Here is a 12,872-nt window from a genome sequence, read left to right as displayed (position 1 = left end):
ATCTTCTCTCAAGGGCTATGGGGCAATGGAGTGGACATTTTCACAGAGTCTGCAAAGGAATAATAAACCAAATTTTAATTGAAACAGTGATAACTGTGTAGTGATTTTTGTTTTTTGTTTTGTTTGAGACAGGAACGATCAGGATCCCTAAGAGATGTAGAGAAGAGAGTGGTTTGTCTCCTTCCTCGGACTATGAGCCAAAACAAATCAGCCCCTGATGGTCTGGGCTGAAACGCAGCTCACTGGATAATTAACTCCATCTTTCCAGTCCACCCTAACTGTTTATTTAGTGTCACCCTGCATTACCATCACTAGCACTTTCCTCTGAACAGGAGGAGCTGCAGGCTTTCACCTCCCAAAAGGAAATTCTTCTTAGCTTAGACAGATGCAGTATACAGGATGTACATTAGCTGACAAAAAAGTTGATTGGAAATTCAGTGGAAGATAAGAACTCTTGCCCTGAGGTAATATTAATAAAGCAAAGGAGGCAAGAGTGTCTTAGGTTCTTAAGAACACATTCTTACAACACTCTCCTTCACTTTCCAGAAAGGTGCTTGGCATCTATCTAATGTTGAGTGGTGTCTTCTGACTCAAATCTGGCGGTTGGCAAGTCTCTGGGCCTGAGCCTTCGCAGAACGCAGCTTAAATCTGCCCTTTTCCCCCCAGGTGGCCAACCCACCTTCCTCAGTCCTCCATGGGTGCCCTCACCTTTTTAACCACACCACCACTCAGTGTGGCGGGTCCCCAGCAGCTGAGCCAGACGCCCCTGCCCGGACTTCAGAGTCTACTCGCCCTGCGCTGCCTGGGTGCCCGATATCAGCACAGCACGCTCTGTGAGACCTCACAGCTCCTGGTCCTGGGGAAACAGGCACAGGAGCCAAGAGTCGTGAGGAAGGGAGAGGAACGAGAGAGAAGGAAAAAAGAAAAAGAGAATAGAGGGATCCAGATAGAGAGGAGAGGGTGTGGTGTGTGAGAGAGAGAGAGAGACAGAGAGAGACAGAGAGAGAGAGAAACGCGGAGAAGAATGAGAATGAGGCAGCGAGGGACAGAGGGTGAGATGGAGATAAGAGAGAATAAAAGAGAGAATGAAGGAATCAGAGGTTCACACACACAGAATGAATGAGCTTCCTCTTTCAGACTGAAAAGAGAGGATGAGGTAGAAAGAGACACGGAGAGAGACCAGACCTGGGGACACACACAGAAGGAGAGGATAACCTCTCCAAACACACACACTCCAGCACTGTCGCCGTCCAATCTGAGTTCCCTCGCGGCGGTGTGTCTCAGCCTTTCTCTCTCCTCTCTCTTCCTTCCCCGACCCCGGAACAATGTGGAGACTGTATTTTCAGGAGCCGCGCGGGGCGGCACGGTTTTTAGCAGCAAGCTGGGCTCGCAGCCCGCTCTGTTTGTCCAGGTGTGGGCAGGGGGCGGCAGCCTCCCGGCGTCTTGGGCTGCCGCTGCGTTTTCGCACCAAGGAAGCGGGAGGCTCTGCTCGCATGCTTCCCGCTTCCAGGAGAAAACTCCCTCCCTACCTCCATACATAAATATATTAGGGGAACAGACAAATCTTCATTGTTCAGAAATAAGCCAAGGAGGCCGGCCGGCTCCCCTTGGCCCGGCCAAGCGAGGCTGGAAGGAAGGGAGGGAGAGAGAGGCGGGGGCCGCGCGGATCCGGTGTCACGTTGCAGATTCCCACTAAAGATAACGAAACGTGATCTATTTTTCAGAACAGCAAGTGGATGGGAAAGAACCTTGACAACACAAAACTCATTTACTAATGGACTGGTTTTGGGTTTCTCTCCTTTGGGTCCGCACATCGCCCTGCCTGAGCCCTCGGCCTATTCAGAGCTCGTGGGGAGCAGCGTCCCCCAGGAGGCAGGTGGGCGGCTGCTCGGGTGCCGCGCCGCCATCGGAGCCCGGGATCCCGAGGGTCGAGGGCACCTGGAGTTTCCGACCAAGTAGAGGAAAAAGATGGACGTTGTCACTTCAGCCAGGATTTGGGGAGTCTTCTCACTGCCCCAGAGCGACGACGCTAATTTATTGAAGAGACACCTCCCGAAGCCTTTCCCTTCCAAATATCTTTAGGTAGAGTAGAATCCCCGCTGTCGTTCTTAATGGCAAAGGATTTCCGAGAAAGCCGGCTGGGAGCCTCAAAGCATCTCGCTCTAAGCCAGAAGGGAAACAAGTGGGTCCCAGCCAGAGGTTTTTGAACCAAGGCCTTATGTCAACCCGACCGAGAAACCCCAGCACCAACTGGTGCCTCTGCATTGACCTTTCCATAAACCAGTTGTGCGCACCCGGCCGTTACCTGCACGGAGGGAGGCACAGGAGAGCAGAAACCTGGTGTTGGGAGCTCCTTTCCAGCCGCGTTACCCTCGGGAGCCGCGAAGCGGCGAGGGCAGCAGCTAGAGTTGCTCGTTGCCTTTAAATCTCCGCCGCATCTCTGTTTTCTTGTGATTTGCATTGACAGCAAAAGGTTTTAAGTTACTAGAACAACTCAAACCTTTCTGTGTGCGATTTAAAATGGATCATTTGGTTTATGTGGTTTGTAAATTCATGTCATTTTACCTCTTTTAGTGGTTTTCAGTGAAAGGTTCCATTTTGGGAAACCTTATATATCTGAGCCAATAATTAACATTTATAACGATTGGTTCCCCTAACCGAGGGATTGAAATAGCAGGTAGGCTCGTTGGTAAAAAGCGAAAGGCACTTTTCCTTTCTAGTCACGCGATCTACTGGATTGAACGCTAGGAGAAAGGCTGGCGGGCCCGGGCACGGCCTCCAAGGACGAGCACCATATCACATCAACCCCGGTGCCCGCAATCGCGGCATCCACACGGTCGTCTTCCCAGTTGTCGCCAACGTCTAGTGCATCTTGATTCCTTTTGAAGAGAGATGAAAAGAAGTGGGCAGGGAGGTCTGGAGGAAGCCGGAAAAAAGGTGGTCATATTGGTGTCTAATTGTCATCTCTCTGCTCCCTGTAAATCAATACCTGCCCTTATTTGTCCAAGCTGTGCCTCATTTCCTTATACAAAATTGTTAATTATAAAGTACACCCCATACTCAATTTACCGTTTGTCTTTTAAGAGACTTGGTTGTACTTACAGACTCCCGCCCCCCCCCATTCCTTTAACACACACACACATTGTAATTCTGCGCACTCGGCTCCAGACTTTAGGGCATTAACTGATTTTTTAGAGCTGAGTTTAAGCCTCCGTTCCAGTCCTCACACAGCTGCCATGTCAATAAGGACTGTTCCAAGCAGAGACGTTCCTTCTGGCAGGACACTGCAGCTCCTCAAGACTTCATCTGAAACATCATGAGCACTAAAATAAGACCGCCAGGGAAAATTACCAGACACATGGGCTTGGGCTCAGCTTTGCCAGGTTTCCAGTTTAGAAAGTAAGTCATTGGGCACACAGTGTGGTAGGGGCTCTTTTGAAATAATATGCACCCATTAAATGCATTTAAAAATAATCCCAAACATATTGAAACATCAGCATCTATTTCCAAGGTCTAATTTCATGGGATACTGCAGGGTTTCAAAGATGCAAAAAGCATTGTTTGGGAGTTCAGTGGAGAAGCAGCTTCATGTCTACTCGGAGCCTCCTGAGAGACGGCTAGGGAGTGGAAACCCTTCATGAGTTTAAGATGTACATTGCAGTGTGCATTGGACTGGGTGCATTATTTTAAAACCATATAAATAATACAAGGGGAAACAGACACAGTGCTTCTTCTTCCACTCCCAGTATGTCTCAATATGTAAATGGTTCTGCGATGCTGGGCTCTTGCTGATGGTATCAGAACATATTTAAAGAAGACAAGCAAGTTTAAAGAACCTAGAGTTTGCTCCTTGCATTCACTAAGAGGAGACATTTAAATCAAAAGCATTTTTGAAGTGTACTTAAAATTCTGTTTTGAACTTATCTAATCAGAGATAAGTATAGTCATAAAGTCACTCTCCTTCCACCGTTTGGCTCCCCTTATCTCCACGCATTGTTCTTATCTCCTGCCAGTCTCAGCTCTGACAATAGATTATCTTTGTTTAGAGACGCTAATTGTTTTCAAAATCTTTTTAATAATTGCTTTGGAACAAGGTGTGCAAATGAGGCTTAAGATAATTACAGCTTCATTTGTTTGTGTAGTTTTAATAAGCATTCTCCACACATACACAAAATAACAGATGATAGGACTGAAACTGCAAGACATCTCTCATTCCCTGGCAGTAAAATAGGCCAGCATTGCAATCTACACACACACACACACACACACACACACACACACACACACCTCTTTATTTAATCTTCTTGGAGCCGCTGTCGTTCTCGCTTTGAGGGCAGTGTCCCTCTCAGAACAGGGCAAGGATTATGTTACAACCAGAGGGCTATTGGAGCCGGACACAGTTTTATTTAATTTACACCCCATCCAGCACCTTTCCCGCGAGGTTCCCAAAGCATTTTTGCTAATAGCAAGTAAATCTTCTCGGCATTCCTCGGTAGCAGAGGTGGCCTTGGAAAATGCAACCGAGCTAATGGGGAAACCGAGTCCAGAAGCCTGTCCACTTAAACCATAGAACATTAAGATACCAAATCACAAATGAACCCTCGGCATCTCTATCTGCTCAGCAACTATGTTCTACACAACTCTTTGCGTGGTCCTAAATAGTCGCGGCCTTTTGAGAATGAGGGAAGCGCTATACAGCCGGGAGTATCTGTGCCTTTTGGAGGGCGGTGGGGGCAGGAGGGAAGAGAGGAGGAAATTAGGTTTGGCTCCTGGAGCTGAAGCCAGCCGGGAGAGAAGCCATTCTTCCAGCGATTGCAGCCCGGAGCACTGGTCTGCTCTTGTATTATTTATCGCGTTCCATAAGCTATTCATCAATCCATTACTTATTCATGCCAACATTAAGGTAATTAAATATGAGCTCACCGGGAAAGGGCAAGTCTGCAAGGGACAGAGACAGGGTATGGAGGGAGAGGAGGCGAATCAGAAGGTCTGGAGTCATTGATTTGTGCAGAGATGTGCGCGGCTGCCCTTAGGTGACACTGCAGAGGGGGCTCACTTTTCAAGGTCCTGACGCGCTCACCCACTCCCACCACCCCCGTCCCGGGGAAGCACCGCTCCCTCCCCCCCGCTCGCTTCCCACCGCTCGCGGTCCCCTCCTCCCACCACTCCCTATCCCTCGCTGCACAGCCTCGCCCTCCCCGCGCGGGGCGGCGCGGCCTCACGGCCCAGCCTGGCGGCGCGCGGGCTGGCCAGCCCCGGATAGGCGCCGCCCGCAGCCAATCAGCGCGCCGGGGACGCTGCGCGCTTTAAGGCAGCTGCGGGGAGAACAGAAACCAAGTTCCCCGGCAACAAGCAGCATCCACCCGGCGGGAGGCCGGAGCCAGCGAGGCCCGAAAAGCTGCAGAGTGAGCCGGACGCTCCTTGTCCAGCGCGCGTCCTACTCCTCCTCCACTAACTCGGCCGCTCGTCCCCAAGTCTCGACTCGCTTTTTAGCCTTCGCAAAGCCTAGGGAGGGGGTTAGGAGCAGCCGCGCCCCCCTCTCTGCGGCTGCCTCCTCCTGCTTTTTCGGCTTTGCTCCCTGCCGCGTGCGCCAGGGCAGTGCGCCCCGGCAGGCCCCAGCCATGTCGATGCTGCCATCGTTCGGCTTCACGCAGGAGCAAGTGGCGTGCGTATGCGAGGTTTTGCAGCAAGGCGGGAACCTGGAGCGCCTGGGCAGGTTCCTGTGGTCGCTGCCCGCCTGCGACCACCTGCACAAGAACGAAAGCGTGCTCAAGGCCAAGGCCGTGGTCGCCTTCCACCGCGGCAACTTCCGCGAGCTCTACAAGATCCTGGAGAGCCACCAGTTCTCGCCTCACAACCACCCCAAGCTGCAACAACTGTGGCTGAAGGCGCACTACGTGGAGGCCGAGAAGTTGCGCGGCCGGCCCCTGGGTGCGGTGGGCAAATATCGGGTGCGCCGAAAATTCCCGTTGCCGCGCACCATCTGGGACGGCGAAGAGACCAGCTACTGCTTCAAGGAGAAGTCGCGGGGCGTGCTGCGGGAGTGGTACGCGCATAACCCCTACCCCTCGCCGCGTGAGAAGCGGGAGCTGGCCGAGGCCACCGGCCTCACCACCACCCAAGTCAGCAACTGGTTTAAGAACCGGAGGCAAAGAGACCGGGCCGCCGAGGCCAAGGAAAGGTACGCGGAGTGATTCCCACTGATCGGGCGACCCCGGGAAGCCTTCCTGTCCCCGCCGCCCCTTACCGCCCCCGCAGGCACCAGCCACCGTGTCCACCCAGCCGGCCGGAGCCCTCCGCCGGGCGGCGCCCAGGCTTCCGCGGCACTGCGGCGAAAGTTCGTGAACTCTGAGATCGCTTGCTAGGGGTGGGGCGGGGGGGGCTCATCTGATTTGAGCGTCCGCGCGTGGGTTTCCTTGGATGTGAGTGTCGGGAAATGTTGGCGCTAGGTTTGTTTTTCATGCCTCCTTGGCTGGCTGGGGCGAGGAGTGGCGGGGTGGAGAGTCAGTTTCTAGATCAGCTTAGAAGGGCAGTGTTGATTAGTATCGCGAGGAGAGGGGTTCGGTGGGGGCTGAGGGTCTAGAACCTCTCTCCTCTTGCTCCCGGTGAGGGTGGAGCTGGCCTGAAACTTCTTCTCAGCCTCCACTCCCGCCCCGTCCTTCAGTCGCTCTGTCCTGGTAGTCTTCTGGGTGAGAGGTCGCTTCATTCCGCACTAGCTGTACCAAGGGAGGAGTCTTTCAAAAGAAATCCACAGAAAAGAGAGCTTTGGGAGAGTTGGCGCTGCATTTACTCCCTGGCGCCCCGAGCCCAGAAAAGATTGCTTCTCGTCGGCTCCCTCGCGCCTGGCCGGGAGCCGAGGCTGGTCAGTCCTGCTGTCCGCGCCGCCCCCCGCCCCCCTCCCCGGGTAAGGAAGGGGTCTCCAGTCGCGGACTTCTCTCGCCCCAGCGCTCAGAAGGCAATATTTTTTTAACCTGTCTCTGCCCCCGCCCTCCTCACGCCAACACACCCGGCCACCTGGCCCGGCTCCACTCGTTTGCTGTAGAGTTTCCGACCGAGATTCGGAAGAACGTGTGGGAGGCAGCGGCGGCGGCGGTGGGGAGAGCGCTTCGGGGAGCCGGGCAGTTTGGGGGAAACCTAAGCTCCCGAGTCGGCTAGGTTTCTTTTGTTCGCTTCGGAGCCTGGGGGCCGAAGATGTCGCCGCCTTGTTCCCTTCTGGGTGGAAAAGCAGAGTCTGGATAAATTCAGCTGAAATGAACTCTATGGGAGAGAGAGACTGCGAGAGATGGGGAGGGAGTTGTGGAGACAGGCGGGCCCCGCGGTGAGGAGGACGGCCGAGCCCTCTGAAGGCAGAAGCGCCGAGGGCTACAAGACCCTGCAGTTCACCAGCACCGAGCGCCCAGACTGAGACCCCGGTTCGTCGCACAGGCTCCGGCTGTGCGGGGTCGCGAAGTTCCCCTGTGGGGAATGGGTGCGCTGGTGTGGATGCCCGCAGGGAGTCTGAGAGAGGGCCGTGAGGGACTGCGGGCTGAGCGAGTAACACGGAGACAGGGACAGTACAGTTCCAGGTAGACGTTAGTTTCAAAAAGGCCGTCCTTTAAGCCAGGCCCGAGGGCCCACTCCCTGATGAAATCGGAGAGACTGGCTGCGCTCCCTGTGTTTACTCAGGTCACTGGGCCGCTCTGGACACCACTTCCCATGACCTGTCCTGTGTCTCTGAGACCACAACCTCCGGGCAGGGGCAGGGAAACTCGACGGTTAATCGTTTCCTCAGATGGGAACAGGACAATTGACTTGATTCACCACCAAACATCTGTTCATTGGGTGCTGTTCGTCCCCCGATCATTTTCTTCATCACCAACAATCATTTGTTGGAAGATTTTCAAATTTCGTTACTTCTAAATGTGGTACGTGTTGATAGGTATTTAAAAATAACTGCTTGAACAAAAATTTAAAAATAATTTTTGTGTTTCAAATAAGCCCTGCTGATCTGGCTTTCTAAAATCTGGAAGAGGAAAGGAGCTGGCTTCCCAGGAGCTCTGTCCGTAGCTCCCCATTTCTCAAGTCTCTGCTGCCTCTTCATTTCCCCTAGGACCCTTGGGGATGGGTGAGAGGGCAGAGCTTCTCCATTTGGGTCAATGACTGATTGCACAATGGCCCTTTCCTCCTTCCAGCTCCCCTCCCTCCATCTCACACTTTTTTTAACTTACTTTTTTTTTTTTTTTAACCATATGGTGTTGTCCTCTATTTCTTAGGGAGAACACTGAAAACAATAACTCCTCCTCCAACAAGCAGAATCAACTCTCTCCTCTGGAAGGGGGCAAGCCGCTCATGTCCAGCTCAGAAGAAGAATTCTCACCTCCCCAAAGTCCAGACCAGAACTCCGTCCTTCTGCTGCAGGGCAATATGAGCCACGCCAGGAGCTCAAACTATTCTCTCCCAGGTTTAACCGCCTCTCAGCCCACCCACGGCCTGCAAGCCCACCAGCATCAGCTCCAGGACTCTCTGCTGGGCCCCCTCACCTCCAGTCTGGTGGACTTGGGGTCCTAAGGGGGAGGGATTGGGGCCTCGAAGCAGCGACTAGGGACATTTGTAAATAGAAATCAGGAACATTTTTGCAGCTTGTTTCTGGGGTTCTTTGCGCATAAAGGAATGGTGGACTTTCACAAATATCTTTTTTAAAATTCAAACCCAACAGCGATCTCAAGCTTAGTGCCCTCTTCTCTCCAACTCTTTCCACTTTTGCATTATTTCCCCTCCCAGTGTGGAGATCAGGGAAAAGAAAAAAAAAAAAAACCCAAACAAACAAAAATATCCAGTCACCCAGTCTTGGTTCTGGGCAACCTGTGTTCCTGCTTCAGTAGCCTTTCTTTTTTCTTTTTCTTTTCTTTTTTTTTTCAGTGAATGGGAATTACAAATCAACTGGATTTTAATTATTTCATTTTAATTTATTTATGGAAAAATGTTTTGAGAAGAGGAAAAGGAAATGAAAACGAGAGAGAGAGACAGAGAGAGAGAGAGGAGATCAAAATAGTGAAAAGATCCTCCAGCCTGGGAGGAGCTGGTTGCATTCTTAAGGTGAATAGGAAAAATACGATCTTATAACTTTTTTTTGATGGGGAAAATTAAGTTTACATTTTCATATTTAGTGTTAAACAATTTTATGTAGATTAAAATGAAAGAACAGTATTAGGGGAAAAAACAAGTGCCTAAATGTCTTAATGCTCTCTATGTGAGGCAGTTAGAAATATAAGTGACCATTAGTAATACAAATGCTTCTGTCAAATTTAGTGGGGGATTTTGGTTGTTGTTTGTTTTCCTGGGTTTTTTTTATGGCAAACTTTAAAAATGTACCAGTGTGAAAAAACACTTTCCTGAATGCCATTACTTCTCAAGCCCTTGAAGCTTTCTTATCTGTAGCCTACTCCTGTTAAGGGTTTCTCCTGTTCCTAGTTTCTAGCTTGCAAAAATAGGTAACAAATCTAGCAACCTGGTATTTGTTACTAAAACAGCATGTGTTTTCAGGTTTCTTTTCTATTGTACCTAAACCAGTCTAAATTAAAACTTAGTAGAACACCAGGAGTACTGATTCTGTTTCTGAAAGGTGAGTTGTGTATTGCTGTCATTGGGCCCTCCCCATTTTTTTTAAACGAATAGTTTTCTTGCGTTCTTACTTAATGGTGGTTATGAATTGCAGGGTACTTTGAAGGCCATCCCCTGAACCAGGAGTGGTGACTGAGTTAATTATATGACAGAAAAAGAGTGAATTTAGCTTTGGGGTATTTATTTATTTTTTTATTATTTAGAGATGCAGTTTTGTTTACCACTAGCTCTTCTCCACATCATTCGTATGTTAGCTCTTTTGTATTATTAACAAATTTATGACAAGACTGTGAAAGTAAAATAATTTATCTGCTTGGGGGAGAAAAAAAGGGAACTTGTACAAGGATAGCAACATTGTGAATTACTCTGTACAAATAGAAAGCAGACCAACAGGACAGGAGTTCTTTGCGGTGCTGCCTGATAGTGTCCAGAAAAATCCCAGTAATCATGTAGGCTCCAAATTATTTTTGCCTGGGGCAAAAATGATGTATCTTTGTATTTAGCTTTTAAAATTAGTGAAACAAATGGCATTATTTATTAAAATTCTACTCAGGATAACAGGATTGGCTTGCTTGTGCTTTGTAAAATATTACTCCCCAGAGGAAGTCTATTTTCTGACATGACAGTTTCATAATTTTGATTTTTCTCCATCTGTGTCACCATTAATATATTCATTTCTTTCTTACTCTTTCCTATCTTTCCTGTCCTGATCTAGAAGTGGGGGTGGGAGGTGGGGAGATTAAGGCCTTCTTATTATGAGTTTTTTTTTTTTTAATGCTAAATGGCTGTGACTGAGTTCCAGGGAGAAAGGGTCACTGTACTTAACTGTAGTCACTTTTACTTATAAAGTCATTTTTTCCCTCAGTGATGGACAGATGTTCACACAGCCGCTCAGAGACCATCCTTTGGATTGGGAGCTCAGGGTCCCAATCTCCCTTGTTAGTGTTTTGGATCATTAAGTTGGTGTTTATTTAAGTCACTAGGGTGTTTATTCTCCACGTCTTGGGCCACGGAGAAATGCCACCCTCTGCAGGAGGGGCTCTCACAGGGGATCTCCTCGCATTCTTCACATTCACTCCCCAAAACAAACACCCTGCACAAAGATAGCTTTCAATGACCCTGACAGGCTTCAAAGGACACCGCGGAAATCTCCCTGAAAAATAGGAAGGGCCAATTACTTTAATTTCTTACATGCCCTCTCTTCCTACCCAGATGACTACCCCCCACTCTTCCAGCTCTGTTTAGTATAATTTTAGACTCGTGGAAGTTCTGTCTCCCTGGGCACCCCGGCCCCACTTCCTGCTCCCTTGGTTGGTGAATCTTGGAAATGTCTGCAAATCTGGCAAGGAGCAGAGTGGGCCGGTCCTGTAAAAGCCCCTGTGATTACTGCTTGTAAACTCGTTAAAAGGACAATTTTCTGTCACAGTCATAAACTCTTTGTAAAATCCCTGGCATTCGATCCAGAGTGCGCAAATTCCAGATGTGTTTAATAAGAAATTGCACAATGTGCCTCCCTCACCATCCTCCTCTCAGTCTGGCTAAACCAGGGACAAGCAGGAGGAAGCAAGAAAGCTGAATATTGCTTTGAGTTTTCTTGGCAATCATTTTAGAGCAATCATTAGGGGGAACTAACCATATTTTTTTTTCCCTCGAGGAAATCTTCAAGGACCTGCTGTTAAGGGACCTCCAATTTACCTTCTCGGCTTCACAGTTTAACTGAATCAAAAGCCACTTTTCGATTTCTCCTTTACAGATTTCATAAGGAGAGCCCAAAGTAATGAACGACGGCTTATAAATAGTTTTTAGGATGAAACCTTACAGAATTTTATCAAGTAAAATGAAAACAATAACATACTAGGGCGATTTTTAAATTTTTTACGTTTTAGATCTGAACACAGGATTGTTCGGGTCCCCACTGCCTGCCTGCCTTGACCTCTTGGCTGAGAACGAAGCTTCCTTAAATGCTCGGGAGGCCAAGGGGCTTGGCCGACGGTTCCTGAATTTGGCTTAGCAGGTAGGGACTCAATAGTCCCCAAAGCACCACGAGCTGCGGGCAGGGAGAAAGAGGCCGCTGAGGCCGGGCACCGCCGGTCTTGAACTATTCTCCAGGCAGGACAGGTTGGGCTTGACCCCGAGATGAAGCGGAAGCTTCCAGGAAGAGGCAGTGGCATTGGTGCTTGTGGGCGAACTCTGAGTTTGCTGAGCAGTGACCCTTGTCACGCCGCTCTCCCCCGCACCCTGAGGGCGAGTCGGGCACCAGGCACTGACCCCGCACGGAACGGCTGTTCCTCTGCTCCGCCGCAGCCGCCGCGCCTGGAGCGGCGGCTGCGGGCTGAAAGGGGCTTCACTCCTACCGCCTCCCCCGCCTGGAGGTCTTTGGTCAAGTCTGCAAGCAGAACTCCAGGTTAGGGAGCCAGAGGCTTCCGTTCCGCGCGTCTCCGGCTGCAGAAAACTGGAGGAGCTTCTCCTGCCACCCGCAGACTCCCGAGGCTGCTCCTGCCACTCTGCCCTCCCAAGGCGCGGGAAATCGGGGCGCCGCTGCTCTCCGCCCCCGGACCCGGGTGGGGCCCCTTCACCTTTTCACGGAGAATCGCGCGCGTCCCGGGAGCCGCATCACTGCGCAGCTTCAGGCGCGGGGCCTGGTGGCCGGGCCTGCGGAGTCCCTGAGGCTAACCTCTAAGGTCCAGACAGTGGAGGAGGCAAAGGCCTGAGCTTCGGGGGACAACGCAGCTGCCGTGGCCTTGGGCACCCCGGAGCCACCTCCCAAGCTCAAGTCGCGTCTCGCTCTTTGAATTAAGGAGCTAAGTTCCGGGCGAGGCACGTGAGCCACGCGGGAAGCGCTACCGCGGGGTTGGACCAAGCCCAGTGGCGGAGGGATGAAGCGATCTTGGCCACTCGCGGCTCCCGGGCCGGGCGGCAGGTGGGAGCGCTCCCTGGTTCTCAGACGCGAGGCAGCCGGCTCAGGCCCAAGAGCCTGGTCAGGAGGCGGCCTAGGCCCGGCCGCCCTTCCTACTTCAGGTATGGCCCGTTTCCTTTGCTTCCTGCGGCCTGGGTCTTGGCCCTCGGACCTGGGCTCATCACCCGCGCGCTCGGCGGAGGGGTGCCAGCCACAGTGGGCGCCCCTTCCCTGGCTTGTCGTTAGAACTTCAACGGCGGCCGAGGAGAGCGGCCCGGGTTTCTAGAGTCTCGGGCAGGACCGGGCGGCAGCTCGGCTTCCTTGGCTGGGCCTGGCCCGGCGTTTCCCCCTAGCCCGTGGCCCTGGGGCGAGCAGC

At 51.4% G+C, this 12,872-nt stretch overlaps 1 protein-coding gene across 1 annotated transcript; it reads left to right on the top strand.

Moving 5' to 3' along the window:
* The first annotated feature begins 5,318 nt into the window (after positions 1-5,318).
* On the top strand, positions 5,319-9,579 carry SIX1 (SIX homeobox 1). The gene is made up of 2 exons (XM_081229285.1): positions 5,319-6,181; positions 8,253-9,579. The coding sequence occupies exons 1-2, from the start codon at positions 5,622-5,624 to the stop codon at positions 8,545-8,547; spliced, it is 855 nt and encodes a 284-aa protein (XP_081085411.1). The 5' UTR covers positions 5,319-5,621; the 3' UTR covers positions 8,548-9,579.
* Positions 9,580-12,872: the final 3,293 nt, after the last annotated feature.

The sequence above is a fragment of the Mesoplodon bidens genome (assembly GCF_964165515.1).
Source record: "Mesoplodon bidens genome assembly, chromosome: 3".
Lineage (NCBI taxonomy): Eukaryota > Metazoa > Chordata > Mammalia > Artiodactyla > Ziphiidae > Mesoplodon > Mesoplodon bidens.
This window is presented reverse-complemented; position numbering and strand designations above follow the sequence as displayed.

Bases quoted from the DNA above. Each gene is read 5' to 3' on its own strand.
- SIX1 (XM_081229285.1), top strand. From the start codon at position 5,622: ATGTCGATGCTGCCATCGTTCGGCTTCACGCAGGAGCAAGTGGCGTGC. The intron at 6,182-8,252 runs GTACGCGGAGTG...TCTATTTCTTAG, and splicing joins GCCGCCGAGGCCAAGGAAAG to GGAGAACACTGAAAACAATA.